Consider the following 15693-nt stretch of genomic DNA (forward strand, 5'->3'; position numbering starts at 1 on the left):
ACGCGTCGATGAAACAAAAGCGTGCCCTTAAAAACCAGCGTATGTTGAGTCTTTTCCAGCGCCGAGTAACGAGCTTAATTCATAGAACCGTTCAATATTCCACTCGCCGTGACTCCATCGGAAAAAAGCCAAGCTGCGAAATTGTTTTTTTTTTTACCATAGTGATTATTCCTTGAAACTTCCTTCGTAGATTGAAATAATTTGAAGCAAATAGAACTCCGTTCTTCACTTCACGTATTTCGGTATGAAAATCTATCGAATGAATTTATCAACTGTAAAAAATTTCATTGTCAACAACAAAGCCAGCGACTAAATTGTCTGAAAACGATTTCGCGTACGGGGGGATAAAATCGTCGCGAATTTCCAATTGAACACGTTTAAAAATTCTCACATTCTTCGAATCGTCGGATTTATGTTCGCTCTGAGCCCATTTTTCGACAGAATATAGCGACATACAAAAAATGCATAAAGATATGCATTTATAAAAAATAAAGTAAGGTGGAAAAATCGCGTTACAATGTAACAATCGTATGACGGATTGGCCCGTCACGTATCAGTCCCGTATCCCATCGCTTTCCGTACGAGCTCGTTTCACAATTCTCTCCCTCCCCGAGTATTCGGTGGTGCACAGCGCCGGTGTGTGTCGGTGCGTGCGTGCGATGTCTGTCGCGTTTACGCGATGACATAATACGTTTACACGCCGCTGTGCCACGATTAAACGGTAAGCGGCGCGCGCAGTATCAGAGAATACCGACACTGGCATCCAAAATCACACGAGGCATAACTATAAGCAGGATGTATAACGAAATGTGGATAATATTCGACGTCGAAAATCCTCGTCGATCCATCCGTTCTGACTGGTTGCTCTCAAACGTGCATTTGTTCTCGTATGTATGTAAATCTACGTTATTTGTACAAACGTTGAGACCGGGCTTGTTAGGAGAACAAATGGTGTGTGTGCACGCATCGAATCCTCCGAAGCAGCAACGAGAAAGAAGACGCGAGAAAGAGAAAGAGCACTTGGCAACGTCGAGTCTTCCGACTTGGCTCGAGTCACGTCGAACCATTTCTACCTATTCAATGAATAAAAACTGAAAGCTTACCACGAATACATTCGCTGTACTGCGACATATTACGGGTAGAATCACTCCGGTTGAGGCGCCATGTAACATGCTAGAAACAACCTTAAAGTGCGGGAGATTCAGTTGCAATGTGAGGGGGCTGTGCTGTCCGAATCGCAAGCGGTCAGTTTTGGGTGAAAAAGCCGATTAGCCATTTTCTGCTCTCTGCAGTGAAGTCGCAATGTCTGATCGTCTCTTGGAAATGGCTTCATTGGCTTAATGATTTTTGACCACTGATCGGAGATTTATCGAAATCACTCGAGGCTAATTCCTGAATTTTTAACGAAATTTCGTTTCTGGTGTTCCGTTTTGTTTTTCTAAAATGTTCTTGACCCGAGGAGCGCCACGATTTCTGCGATTTTATTAGGACTTCACGGATTTAACAACGGAGATGATTCAGACAAGCTCGAGGACTTGAAAATTCAAGTTTTAAAATATAATCTTCGTTGTATTTCAACGAATTTTTCATTGCTTATAAATACTTTGATTTTATAATTAAAACAGATGCTTTTTTTTAAATGAAATGAATCCTTGCTGACGCCTACTAAAATTAAATCTTGCCCACTGAAATCATTGCGCTTCAGTTCCAGTTCTGTTTTCTCTCAAGTTTTCTCTATATCCAGATCCAATGAATCCTCAGATAAATTTGGACCGCTGATCGTTTCATTGCTACGACTCTGTTTCGTCCAAACCTTGTACAAACACGAGTGAGAAGTATTTTTTATGAATAAGAAAGATCAACGAATATTATTCGAAAAATGAATATTTTTCCCCTGCAAAGTTTCGAAGCAAGTCACCCGCAGGAAAGCGATCGTGAGCAAAGCCAGCTAAGCTACACCAGGTGTAACGACGACACGAGCATTCGGAGATCGATCTCTAGCTATATCTCCACGTTCGTCATATTCCTGAAAGCGCTCTGCTTAATAATGAATTGAAAAGCTTTTATTTTCCTCGAGAGTTCGCGTTCGTAATAACTGTAATTTAATGTCGTTTATTTTAATAATTCGAACGGAAGCACCTCGACAATTATAACTCGAGCGATTTAGAATAACGAGTTCGATACAGGCCTGGGCTCGCGCCGCTCATGGTTTTCCCGTTGCGGTAGTATCGTGTACTACAACTACTCGTGTACTTCGTTCTCTCTTTCTCTCCCTCTATTCGACTCGGTCTGAACACAGTGAGGGAGCCTATGTCTCCGCAAAACGGCATGTGCTGCCACGACCTACGTTCGGCTCTCGTGTCTAAAGCCCCGACGGCCCCGACGGACGCTCGTGAATAGCCATCCGCAAAAGCGAACGGCCCACAACACCGTGCTATAGATATTCGCAGACGGTCGCCCGTTGCTCGTCCGAGCTCTCTTCCGTTGGTTGATAGAGTGCGCTTCTCACCGCGCGATCATGAGCGCCTCACGAACAGCGCCCGGTGGACGCTCTTTAAACCGACCGCTTTTTTTCCGTTCTCTTTTTCATTCTTACTTTTGAGACGAGCGAGAGAGAGAAAAAAAATATGAGAAGAATGCGAAAGAAAGTTTGCTTTGTAATAAAAATCGACATGCGTGCTCTACAACGGCGGTATTACTCGGGTTGCAATGGTGGAAACTGAATACACATTGGGCGATGAACGGCCGAGGAGAAAGGGAAGATTTTATGGTCATGGAAACAAAAAATCCACCTCGGTCGCACATGAAAAATCGTAATAACGAATCGAAAGATGGCGTGTCTTTCAAAAGTGAACCAGCGGCGGTGCGATTACGTGCAGATCGAATTCGATATCGACCAGTGAAAAACATGCATATTGAATATGCTTGTCGCTCGTCGACATCGAATTCGATCTGCTCGTGCTCGTACCGCAGTACGAGAACGTTTTTCGTACACAGAACAACGAGCACGCACAACTTCGGGAGGAATAAAGTCTGGATGATTTGAATTGATTCTCGAAACCCCAAATATTTGACAATTTGATAAAAAAAACTATCGTTGGTAAATAAAGCACTAGACGACTGGCAGGGAAAAATCGAGAGGGAGTCCAGAATCGATAGTGCCTTCGAAAAATGAATTTTCTTCGAGGAATGAGATGAGAAAATCGGACGTCGAGCATTTAGGGTTAATGTCGAAAGCATTGTTTTCCTTTTCATTTTATTTTTTCTCGATCTCCAAGACTGCTCGGCCTAAGAAGGGGGGAACATGCGAATTCAATGCTACTGCGATCGGGAGGCTTACGTGTATTGAGGCCGTGTGTATACGTTACGTGGTTGGTACACGTGCGCAGGTGGAGTGAGCGACCCCGTGCGCAGTTTTTTTAGCTTCTTTTCCTTCTGTGTATGGATACGTTCGCATGTGTATATACAACTCTGCTCAACGCTTCGCTAGAGCTCCACTACGGAAATAATTCGAAAATTTTTTCCATGCGATGAAAAACTTCTCGAGGCTCGTTTGAGATGTGGAACCTGCGAAAATGTTTTTCGGAGGTCCAACACCGAACGTTGCCCACCCTCATTCGCCATTTTGTTTAACTCTCGATACAAATTTCGTACTCTTTTCATTCCATTTATCATTTCTCTTCAGTTTTTGGAATCGTGCCAACTTTTTCGCTGATTTAGTGTTCCGGATCGAAACGAAAATTGTCCAATTATCGTAAAACTGAAAATAAGTCTGAGGCTACGACTCTTCGCATTATATTTAACTGAGCCATCTCGAAATTTTTATCCTGTTGTATGGAGCTGGTGTTTCGACGTGTTTTGGAACGTACGTTGTGGTAAGTAGAGTCTTTACGGAGGGAGTTATTCCGAAGTAGGGAAATAAAGAGCGAATTTTTCGTCTCGAAGTAAAGCACTTTTCTGGTCATGCTTTGAGTATTGAGTATCTAAAAAACCAGACACTTTTTGCTGTACGCATCGAAATTTATCGAAACGTGAATTTGTCGCGGACAGAGAAAAAACCTCATGTGAAGGTGCCCGACACATGGCCATCTGTGCAAATGTTTAGTAACCACAAGAAACTTCTCAGACCATTGTTGCGATCGTTCCATTTATTTGGAGAATCTTCGCTCGACTCAAATTCCTTGAAGGACAAAGTGCTTTGGAATTGTTTAATAGGGCATTTTACAGCATGTAAGAAAAAATATAAAAGTGCACGCTTGTGATGAATTTCGTAGAAAGTAAACGAGAAACGTCAATATTTATTCGTAAAAATGCAATGTAAGTTTTATAATTCAATTTCAAAAATCGTCTCTTTTCGTCTGTTTTTCAAATTTCTAAAACGCCACCGTCATATTGGATTCCAACGTGACGTCACTGCGATACTAAACAATCTCGATTTTTATCGTGCTTTGGGTTATTTTGAAATTTCACAAATTATTAGCACGTTTGTGGGCTTTTATCATTATTTATTCTATTAAAATCGCATCGTGGAGGATGGTTTTGTGAAAGCAAAGAGTACAAATCGACCAATGATAAATACGTTGATGGTGACGATGAGCCGACAATTTTTGTGGCGTTTTTACACTTGTATTATTGCATTCAGGCACAAGACACCGATGTTACACTCATTATTTTCACAAATCTTGTCATTTGGTATTTCGCAGTCGTATTGTTTACCAACGGAGTGACGTCACAAACCGAAACAGCATGGCGGCTGGCGTTTCCGCGCGAAAATTCAAAATCATTAATAAAAAATAGTTTTTAAGACACTTTTTGGTCTTATAAAACTGAAATTAAAATTCTACTGGTTCATTACGATTTCGGGATGAATTTAAAACAGTTTTTCAAAAAAAGGTGTATTACCCTATTTCATAGCAATAATTCCGACTTGTTACGAGTGCTAAAATCGTCGGTTTTCATTGCAGTATAAATCGATCCTAATTTTAATTACGCGTTCACTTTATTCTGGTACCTGAATTCAAATTTTTCGTGTGTAAAGGCGGAATTCTTCGTGAAAATTTCAGAATTGAAGTTTTACAAGAATCGAGCTATGTTTGATGTCTCAAAAATTTACGGTTCGACGTCATCGCGAGTGTTCCTCGCTTTGTAAAAGGTATGGTCGATATCGAGTCAAACAGACGCACGTTTTTCTTTTATTCTTTGGCGATTTGTGAAGTTTCGAAGTTTCCTTGGAAACCCTATGTCCACAAAAACACTTCAACTATTTGAACAAGTGAACGCAAACAGAACAAAGTGCTATTACGAAATTGGCCCCATGATAATGAAACATTTCTTGCAAACATTGTTGGTTGCTCCTATCAAAATGAAAAAAAAGCACGTTTCAATGAAAAATCGAAAAATATACCGAGTACACATAAAATCATTTTTCCAGAGGGTTAAAAAAGACGTTAACCGTTTTGTGAGCAAGTTTCGTTGCAATTTTTTAAAATATAACTACAATCTCAATAATCATCTGCAATTTAAAAGTGTGCAATAATTTAATTGGTCCAGAGTTCATCGTCTATTTATATACTGTTAACCCTTAGTGTGCACACCTTGACAGCAAGAGATTTCGTGCACATGGGGTCACTTTGAGCCCAGGTCATTTTTCACACCGAATATCTCGGTAACTATGCGCCTTTCGGAATAAAAGGTTTAGTCACTTTTTGCAGTGAATTGATCCAACTTTAAGGCTGCAAAGTCGGATTTCCAAAAAAATCTTTTTTCATCGTTCAAAAACGTGCTCAAAGTTGATAGTGCGCGTAAAAAGCACTTTTTCGGTTAAATCTCTCGTAAAAAATTGAATTTTGTGTTTTGAAAGAAATCTTTACAGAGTTTAACAGACAAGGGTCCATGCTTTGAGGGAAAAATAGTCCACTTTGCAACCGTTCCAAAAAGTGTATTTATTTTGGAGTATGAAGTTGGCTATGCTCCCTACTTTTAGAGAGGGCATAACGATTTCTTAATATTGGGGGTTTTGCTTGTAAGATGCTCATCTGTAAATGCTATTCATGTGAGAAAAAAATGTTGGGGTCAACCTGACCCCAGATGCACACTAAGGGTTAACATTCTGTTAAAAAATATTTTGTTGAAGCACGCTGAAATACGTTTTTTCCGTTTCAATGGGTGTTAATTTAGGCGACTTGATTAAAATATTTCAAGGTTTCGGTAGTCATGGCGAGAGCTTATCTAATTCACGAGAATCGGTTCAGTGGTTTGGGAACATCAAATTTTCCCAATTTCATAATCGATTAGAATAAATATTTCTCAGTACGTACATCTCTTCCGTCCTTTTTCTCACTGTAACAAAAAACTCTGGAATATTAGAATTTTTTAGTTGTGTAAATTTATAACAATTCATACAAAACACAATGAAACAGCTATTCTTATCTTCAATTCTCATTCTCATGTATTAACATCTCATAATTCATCAGCAGTAAAAATTCTTTTTCTCAGCATAACGAAGAGAAAAGTTCTTTTGAGCACGGTGTTTCTCATTGTCAGAAAAGTGCATCAGGACAAAATAGAAGAATATTATTTCAATCGTGTTTCAGTTGGAAACGATAGTTTATTTTGAAGAAAAAAAAAACGAAAAAACGAAAAAAAAGCATTTCTGCTACCTTTTCCTCGGGGCAGTAAAAAAAATTACGAATTCATAACTCTTCCAACGTGGGAAGGTTCGAATTGTTTGCCATTGTTAGGCAGCTTTTCAGTCCCAACCACAATCAATAACGGACATCCCGTCGAGCACACAAGAAATTACGTAATTTGGTAAATGATAATAAAAATAATTTATCCGGTAATGGTCCTTTGGAATTTCGGAGCGTTGGTGTATCGTCACAGTCGTACGATGTAAAAGTACGTACAAGAGTCAGAGCCGACACGTTGTGAAGTACGGTATGGGGGATACGCGCGAAGTTGCATCGAACATAAGGTAGTCGAATCGAGCTGTACACGACACCGCTGCTGCTTCACGACGGTTTGGCGAAGCTTCTCTTTCCAGCTGGCCAACGTTCCAACGCTCTCTCGAGTTGAGAGGAGAAGAAAAAGGCCTTGTCGCGCGCGCCGCGCACGGTTCTTCGTTCGGTCAATGTCTTCCTTCGTCTTGCTCTTTCCCTCTCGTGTCTCCCCGCAGTCGCATTGCCAATACACGCGCGTACCGACAGACACAACTCGAGCTCTCGCTCGCATCGGTGTTCCACCTCGCGACCAGTAAGTATAGCGACAACCGCAGCAGCGGCTTACAGTGGAAGCTCGATTGCAGCGCGAGCGAAAATCTGCGCCGATTTATGTTTGTTCCGATGAATAAATTTCTTGAAATTTCGTAGACGTCGAGGTTTCCACGAGTCTTTGCTATTGCGTTGAGGAAGAGAACGGTTAAGGTGCAATATCGTATGTTCGTTTGACAGGAAAATTGTTGGGAATGAGCGTCGAGAATTTCATTCGTTATTTTTCAAAGTTTCGGAACGATGTTGAAAACTTTAGCACCTCTGTCGTATCCCCTCGTTCGTCCGCAACACGCAAGACCGCAAGTATCGTACTTTTCAACGTTTCCGAATGACATTAAGTATGTAAATAGATCTAAATTGGTCTGTAAATACGAGCGACACGTACAGCACTTAAAACAAAATAAACAATGTTTACAGATACCCCTTCTGTACCCGTAGAGCTCATGACCCATTTCTTTTTACCTTCAACGCCTCGCCGGGCTCGATATCGTCTCTATGATTTTCTCGCTCGTAAAATCGCTGCTACATGTGTGTAGATAAGGTGACTTATCGGGACGCGAACAAGTTTGTTTTCTCTTGGAGAAAAAATTTTGCGAGAAATACTGTTTTATGGGAATATCGTTGAAGAATCTTTCTAAAAATTGTGAACTTTCGAAATAGATTTATTCAGCGGAGCGTTAATTTCGATGAATCGTCGAGAGGAATTCGTTTGTTTTCATCGGGATAGCTGATTCACAGTCGAATCGATTCTTTACGAGCGAAGAATTGCATTTTTTTTCTTTCTCCACTTCTCAGCACTGAAAAGAGCTTGATGCACATGCACACACACACAGTTCTCTTTCCTTTACCCGCAAGAGTCGGTACAGAAACCGGGAAAAAATGTTCTTTCCCTTTTAATGAGCTCGTGCGGGCTCGGCGGCCGATTAAGCGGTCACCCATCCATGTAATGGGCCGAGTACTTGTGCTTAACACGGTAGAGATCGCGGGAGTAGCCACTGAACGCGGTCCCTATCGGCGGGCGATTCGAAGCGTCTGAACGAATGAAATAACCTATTACGAAAACAATTATCCTCGATTTTCCCAGCTCCCAACTGTCCGCGGGGCAAAAAGACGGACCACTTATCTCGCCGGCTCTTCTCCCCCGGCCTCTTTTACTTTCCTCCTCTGCACGATTCTCCTAAGCATCGAATAATCAAGACTTTACTGTAATACCCACCGATCCTCCTTTTTCCGTTCGTCTTCCCTTCTTCCTTCCAACTTTTTCTTCGCGCTCCACCCGTCTGTCGTCCAAGAGAGTACCTCGGTGGTGCCTCGGTGGCTCACGATCCGAGTCCTCCCCCCGTGTCCCTAGCTGCCGTGACAGTCCTTCCAAGTTTTTGGAAGCGATCGTCGCGACTACGATTTTCAGCATTTCCCCGGCTTTTATTACAGACAACAATCCTCGGTGAATTAAAATAAGAGAGAACACAGAGCGGTTTTACCGTTTGCAAAAACTCGAGTGGTTAACTCGACGTCGATAATGCAGAGAATCTCGCCTCATTCGTCGATGTTCCTTGCTCACTCTGTTTTCACGAGAAATACGCGTAATCTCTCATTCTTCTCTTTCTTCCAGTTGCCGAACGCACACGCACACTCGATCCCTTTCTTCTTCCCCCCCCCCCCCCTCCACCCTCCCCGCCCCTCCTCCCCGCGCCGCTCCTTTAGCGCGCTCTTTCTCATATTTTTCTTTCTCCGGCGTTACTAAACTCTCGGGCTGCATCCAAGTCAGCGCGTAACCATCGCGAACGGATATGTGTTCTCTTTCTCTCAATCTCCGTGTCTTTCTCTCAGCTACCTCCTCCTCCTTCTCGTCTTCCTCTTCCTCCTCCTCCTCCTCCTCCTCGTCGCGATCCTTAGGTCTGTGAGACCGTGTACCAAACGGCTCGCACCGCAGAACGAGTAAAACCTGAGCCCGTGCGAACGAGTAAAACGCGGCGGTGTGTGGTACACAGCTTAGCCAACCAACTACCAGAGTTTTCATTCTTCTTTCTCGTTTTATATTTTATTCTTATCATTATTGCTGAATTTATTATTTTGAAGTTTTTTGTTGAAGCGCGTCGCTCGTTATTTCGAGATTTTTCTCGATATTTCTGCGAATTGATATCGCGACCATATCGTTTTCTATTTCGGGTCATTGCGTATGTAAAATTTATCTCAGTGTGTGTGTGTTTCGTGTACTCTCTCTCTCTCTCTCTCTCTCCCTCTTTCTGCAATCGCGGTCATTATTATTTGTTGTATTTCGCGTGAATTTTTTTTGTTCCGTTGATTTACATAAATTTAGACTCGCAGCTATCTATTTATACGTACGTATTAATGACATACATATCCACACACACGCATACACACACACGCACACACACACGCCTCGATTTGAATGTAATGAAATAATCGAAAACACTGTCGATCGGTTCGTCAATCGTACACAAAACTCTCCAGTATCGCGTTCGTGATCCAGTTTTAAGCCAAGCCAAACCGAGCCCCCTCTCGCTCTCTGGCTCCCCGCGAGAAACGCATTTCTTTTACTGATTTATTTTCTCCCTTTTTTCCTCCATCCTTTTTCTCTTTTTTATCTTTTTCGCTCTCGCGCGTACTCCTTCAGCTTTTACTGGTTATGCTCCTCTGTCTCGCTCGTGGCGACAGCCCGACGACGCGTGTGTCTCTTTAGCCGTGTGTATCGCCGATCGAAGCTCTCCCGCGACTCCGCGGACAAACCGGAATGTGCATTGGAAATTTTGCCACGGACTCCCTTGCCCACCGTTTTTATAATGCACTTAAATATCGAAGTATCCTCGAGAATTTCGCTCCGCAGTCTCTTGTTTGCTTTTCATTTTTACAATTCCCTCGACAATTCCCCATTTTTTTATACTCTACTACTTGTATTTTCTTCTGTTTTACGAACTTTCGTATTTTTCTTTTCATTCGATAGACTTTATATTTCATTTTCGAAAATTCTTACCATTGTGTTTTTTTTTAATAATTCCTTACGCAGGACATTTGCGAGTCTTGAAATAAATCTAACTGTTTCTTCATTTTTATCGTAAAAAACAGAGATTTATTGAAAGAAATTTTTCCACAGATGTCGGCCAATTCTCGATTGTCAGATGCATCAAAAAACTATGATGTTGTAGAATTTTTTCAAGTAAAATTATTCTTTTTCAATGTGATTTTTAGCACACGACAATTATCATAAACCAGTTCTTCGTACTTTCGATTTGTTCCGCATTCGTCAGACCGCTCTGCTCTCGAATGGTTATCTTAACACGTTGTGTTATTTTCGCCGGTAAAAAGTCGTCGCACCATCCATTATTTGGTGGCGCACTTGTACTTTTTTTGCACATCAAAATAGTTCTATTTTTATCTTTCGTTCGAATTTTTGACTGAAATATTTCGCAGTCGAGTGTTTGTTGGTCAATTACAAACTCGCGATTAACGCTCCATTCGAATCAACGATTTCATGCGTGGAATGAGAAAGGTCAACATCTGAAAACTCGTCGTTTCCCAGTCCATTTGTACCGACGTTTTTTTAATTTTTTTTTTTTTTTTAGTACTCGTATCTCTTTACCGAAATTCATGTTAATTCCTCGTCAAAGACAAGCATTTCACGAAACGATTTATCGCCGACTCATTATGCTAATGAAGTTGAAAATTAAAAAAAATGTTAATCCCCCGTTGTTCCTCTTCTTTTGTCTAATTTTTGTCGTTCCCGCTTACCTTGTTACAGAGTGCAATAAAGTTAGCTGGTAAAAATAATGTCAAGAAGCTCCATTCGCTACTGTCGATAGCTGACGAAAAACCAAAGGTGGATACCGGACAGAATAATCGACACGGTGACCACCACATCAAGAATCATTTCAAGCACAACCATTTCACGCATAATTCCATACTGACACCCTCTACGCTCAACCAGGTGAGTGTATCCAATAATTAATTATTTCGTTCCTAGTTCAGAAATTGTCAAACGTACCATTTTTCATATTTTGTTCTTCTTTGATGATGAAAAACACGTGAACGATGGCAGACACGAGATTAAAGTTTTACGTGCTTTTTGCTCGTTCCATCGAGCACCTGTACAAAGTCAGAAACTCTTAATAGGCCAGCTATGTAAATGTCAAGCCCACCTATGATAATATTAATTTATCGATTTTTGTCGTCGACAATTAAAAAAATGTTGTCGTCACATATTTCGAATTGAACGTAACGACAATATGAATTACGTTTTTCTATCGTTATACGCGAAATTCGCGTTTCAATCGCACTCGTTTTTATTTGATTTGAAAGATTTTTACCACGCGTTTGTTCTTTGGTACAGGGCCTCGATGCAGGTACGAGCGACGACAGTGGAAGAGCGTCGGAACAATTGCATGGCCCTGGAATCCCCAGGGATTGCCAGGACGCAGACAGTTCCAGGGACCATCTCAGCGATGTGAGTAAACGTCGAGAAATGAGCAAGGTAAAGGACCCAGTTTCTGATCATTTTAAACGGTAACAAATTTGCCTTTTTTTTTTATCAATTTTCAAATCGAACATTATTTTTATCGTTTTCGTCTGAACGACTGTTCTTGTACCAATAGCTTTTGGAAAAGATGAAGATTAATTTCCGCTTCGTCGATAAGTCAAGTTCATTTAATTAGGCAATCAACGGAAAATCAACGAATTAAAGTTCGGTCATCGAATTGTGGTTTTTTCGAATTAACTCAAAATTTTGCGAGGTTTATGGCCAATCCGATTCTTTATTGCCAATCCTGCCGGTATTATTAATTGATATTTTCGATCTAATTTATTCCAAGTAATTGTCATTCGTGCAATGGATTCCACATCATCATCGGTAAAAATGATGAGTAGTCGAGCGTAAACAAAATTCATATTTTAATTACACGATAGGTATTTTGGAGTTGATCGGAGTTTTATAGTTCGTAGACTTCATTCTCTTTACTCCGTAAAAAAAAAAAAAATATAAGTTCAAAAGATCTCTCGTTAGTTCAGAAACTTAGTCCTCTACTTACGTTTCATCTTCTCCGATGAATCAATAGCGCATTTTTTCTTCTATTCACTAAAATCTCGTGTATTTTTTTCTCCTTAACAGGCTAGCAGTCATTGCAGTTCGGGTAAAGGTTATATCGTAAGTAGAAGAAAATTTTTCTCATCAAATTTCTACTAATCGACGTTAAGCTGGAATGAATAACGAGTCACTCCGTTTTTCTTCACAGTGTGATAGTGAAGGCGAAGACGACAAGGGCTCGGATGCAGAATCGATACTCTTTGAGTCTTCTACTCCACCACCCCTTCCACGTAAATGTAAGTTTTCTTGAATTAAATACTAATGGAAATGTGGAATTCGATCACGCAGACGGAAAAAAAATGAAAAAAGAAAAAAAAACGGTGTGAAATTCCGATTTTTTCATGCACTTACATTTCGCCATCAGCTATTTCGCTGCTCAATTTTGTTTTCGGCTCAATAATTACTCACGCGGATAAACTTTTTTCCCGAAAGTTTTGGAAATTACGAACGTGATAACATCAAAGAGATGAATTGATTATCGATTGTTACTCGAAAGCTGTCTCTTAATTAACTTTGATACGTTAATGCGTGTGACGCTAGATTGCGATGAATAATAACTCACATTAAACATATTTAACGAGTTACGTGCTACTCGATAAATGACACCGACAATTGCGGTTTTTTTCAATCGTTATTGCTCTCTAAAGATTATTAATAAAGCATTAATTGAAATGGAGGATAAAACTTGCTGAAAAATCCCACTCGATTATTGTTATTCACCAACCATATTTTAATACCTCGAGACAATCCGAATGTGAGGATATATCGTGATTCATCATATTTTTCAGACGAGTTGCCATCTTCTTCGCCGCACGTGTTGCCACCGGCAAACGGGGCGGGAGGATCGCCTCCGGACACCGGTGGACAAATTTCAAATCCAGCGACGGATGCCCCGGCCCCAATTCCGCCCCCTGTGCCTGCCTCAGCACCAGTTCCGACGGCGCCGAGTCCTCCCAGCCCCACGTTACCCCCACACATATCCCAACCACCCGTGAGTACAAAATCATATGCACACAACTGTTGACAACATATTTTGGAGAGTGAAAGCATTCGTCATACGATTATAAACATTTTTATTCTATCTCACTATACGTTTGTACCAATTCATTCATATTTTTATACCTCAATCAGTTTTTTCCTAGAAAATTTATTTTGCACGCAATTCATTTCTACAAGTTCCTTTGTCACAATGACATTTCTCGAGATAAACACTCAAGTGGAAACTTTTTTTGTAATAAGATTCGAAAAGAGTGGTACGAAATAAATTTTTTGGTTCATTCTTCAAACCGTTTCGTCGTCAAAGTACCACGTGCTTTATCAACTTTCCACATTTAAGTTAAGCCTAATTCGCTTGACTTCAATGTGGAATGACTTCGATTGATGTTTCAAATGGAGATTTCCCCCGACATGACTGAAATTCATTTTTACCTGGAAGAAATGTATATCGCATTCTCAAGTGTCATTTAATTTGAAATTTTTCAATGTGTTCATATTTCTCTGGAAATGTTATCGTTTAAATAAAAATGAATGGAACGATTGAGTTAATAATATATCGGTGATTGAATGATTTCAGATGACTAGTCCTCTGGCGGCAAATCCACGTGCAATAGCTCCGCAACAACGGCCAGCATCTCCCGCTCTTCCACCATCTTCGTTGTCTCAACAACCATCGTCACACACAACGCTACCCGCTCTACATCCGCCCAACGTTCCACTCGTATCTTCGAGTCACACGACTAGTCCGGCGGTGGCAAGTCTCGGAGTAACTCCAGCGGCACCATCCAACGGAGCAGCAACCACGAGTTATCCGCCACCGTTACCAATGGCTGCTTATCCACAAACTCAACCCTCTTATCCACCACTTTACACACCTTATGCACCACTCAATCACAGCCCTTATCTCCCCCCTGCCGTCCCGTCACCCTCGCATTCAACATCGTCGCGAACCGACGTGGTAAGTTTTGTCTCAATAACTCGATGAACTTTGTCCTCTTTCCGCATTACAAGACTATTACAATGAATCTGCATTAAGTTGCTTTTCAATGGCTAAATGAATGCTGCTGATTTCTTCGCGGTCGTTTGATTCTTCTGACTGGATTTTCAATTATTCGAAAGTTTTTCTCAAAGTACTTCTCGGATAAAAATTCTATGAGCATACTATAGTTACAGCTGGAAACTGTCGGTGCTTCCACGGAATTTGAATTCCTCTATGGTTATAGGGAAACTTCACTTCGTTTAGTGGAAACAAATGGCGCATTCCAGTTTACATTTTTAAAACTCATAATTCTTGAAAGAAAGATTCAATACGATTCAAATATTCATGTCAATCGAATTGATTTTTGAGCTGCAAGGCTATTTATATTCACAAAAATCATGCTCTAAGAACTTGTTATTAATAACACGTGGATTTTTTTTACAGCGAGCCAGCCGAGCTTCGCCTTACACGAATATAAGTAAACAAACGATAGGAAACAGCGCCACGAATCACAATAACACGCCGTTGAGTGCTGCAACAACGACATGCGTTTCCACAATAACAAACACAGTTACCACGGCAAACACGATGGTACATCGGGACATCGTGGCTTGCAGCTTAGCCGGAAGAAACAACAATTCTCCGAGAGGTCATAGTCCTACCAGGGAACGAGACAGCTACAGGTACGGTATAATAGCTGTATAATGTATAAAAAGTACATTGAATATATGAAGAAAGAGAAAAAGATTTAAGAAGAAGAAACAGTAGCCAAAAAATAATGGCCTTTCTCAAGGTTTCGAAGATTTCAGATAGAGTTTTAGTTCATTCAAATACCGTTAGTGCGCTGCAGCGTTGTAAACCTTTGGTGTATGATTTATGAAAATTAAGAAAAAAGAGTATACTGCAGTTGCAATATTTTTGTTCCATACCGTTGAATCATTGAAAATAAGAAAATACAAACAATAGGAATGAAAAAAATTGCTCTGAAAGATGGTGCGTTACAAAATCGAAATTTAATATCACGAACGCAGTTTATTAACAACAAAAATGGAGAATATGCCTCAACGAATCTTACCCTAAATGTGGTTATGTGAGGTTAATTATAAATAATTGTTGTTACAGCAGCAACGTGAGCACCCTGAGCCGGGGTAGCATAACGCCTGTAAGTGTGCCAAACACATCGTCCCCAGCAAATTCTAGTCTACCTGCTTATTCCAAGGCTCAGGGATGGATAAGGTAAGTAATTTAAAAACTTTGTTGACTGATATTGCAATTTGATATTGCCGTTGATTGATGTAGAGAATTGGAAATGTTCTAAAACATTAAAAATTATTGATCTATTTTTGTTCATT

General features: G+C 40.6%; 1 protein-coding gene across 5 annotated transcripts in view; it reads left to right on the forward strand.

The window, feature by feature from the left end:
* The window catches only part of LOC122407516 (autism susceptibility gene 2 protein-like), a 37254-nt gene that overhangs the window by 15307 nt on the left and 6254 nt on the right, over nucleotides 1-15693 (forward strand). For 4 of the 5 annotated variants that reach the window (XM_043413790.1, XM_043413794.1, XM_043413793.1 and 1 more), the window contains 8 exons: nucleotides 11029-11214; nucleotides 11617-11730; nucleotides 12391-12426; nucleotides 12515-12602; nucleotides 13155-13357; nucleotides 13940-14320; nucleotides 14786-15024; nucleotides 15464-15577. In XM_043413790.1, coding sequence (XP_043269725.1) covers nucleotides 11029-11214; nucleotides 11617-11730; nucleotides 12391-12426; nucleotides 12515-12602; nucleotides 13155-13357; nucleotides 13940-14320; nucleotides 14786-15024; nucleotides 15464-15577 — 1361 coding nt within the window. The remainder of the gene's footprint in view (nucleotides 1-11028; nucleotides 11215-11616; nucleotides 11731-12390; nucleotides 12427-12514; nucleotides 12603-13154; nucleotides 13358-13939; nucleotides 14321-14785; nucleotides 15025-15463; nucleotides 15578-15693) is intronic. The other variant, XM_043413792.1, reaches the window with a different exon arrangement.

The sequence above is a fragment of the Venturia canescens genome, chromosome 3 (genome assembly GCF_019457755.1).
Source record: "Venturia canescens isolate UGA chromosome 3, ASM1945775v1, whole genome shotgun sequence".
Classification (NCBI taxonomy): domain Eukaryota; kingdom Metazoa; phylum Arthropoda; class Insecta; order Hymenoptera; family Ichneumonidae; genus Venturia; species Venturia canescens.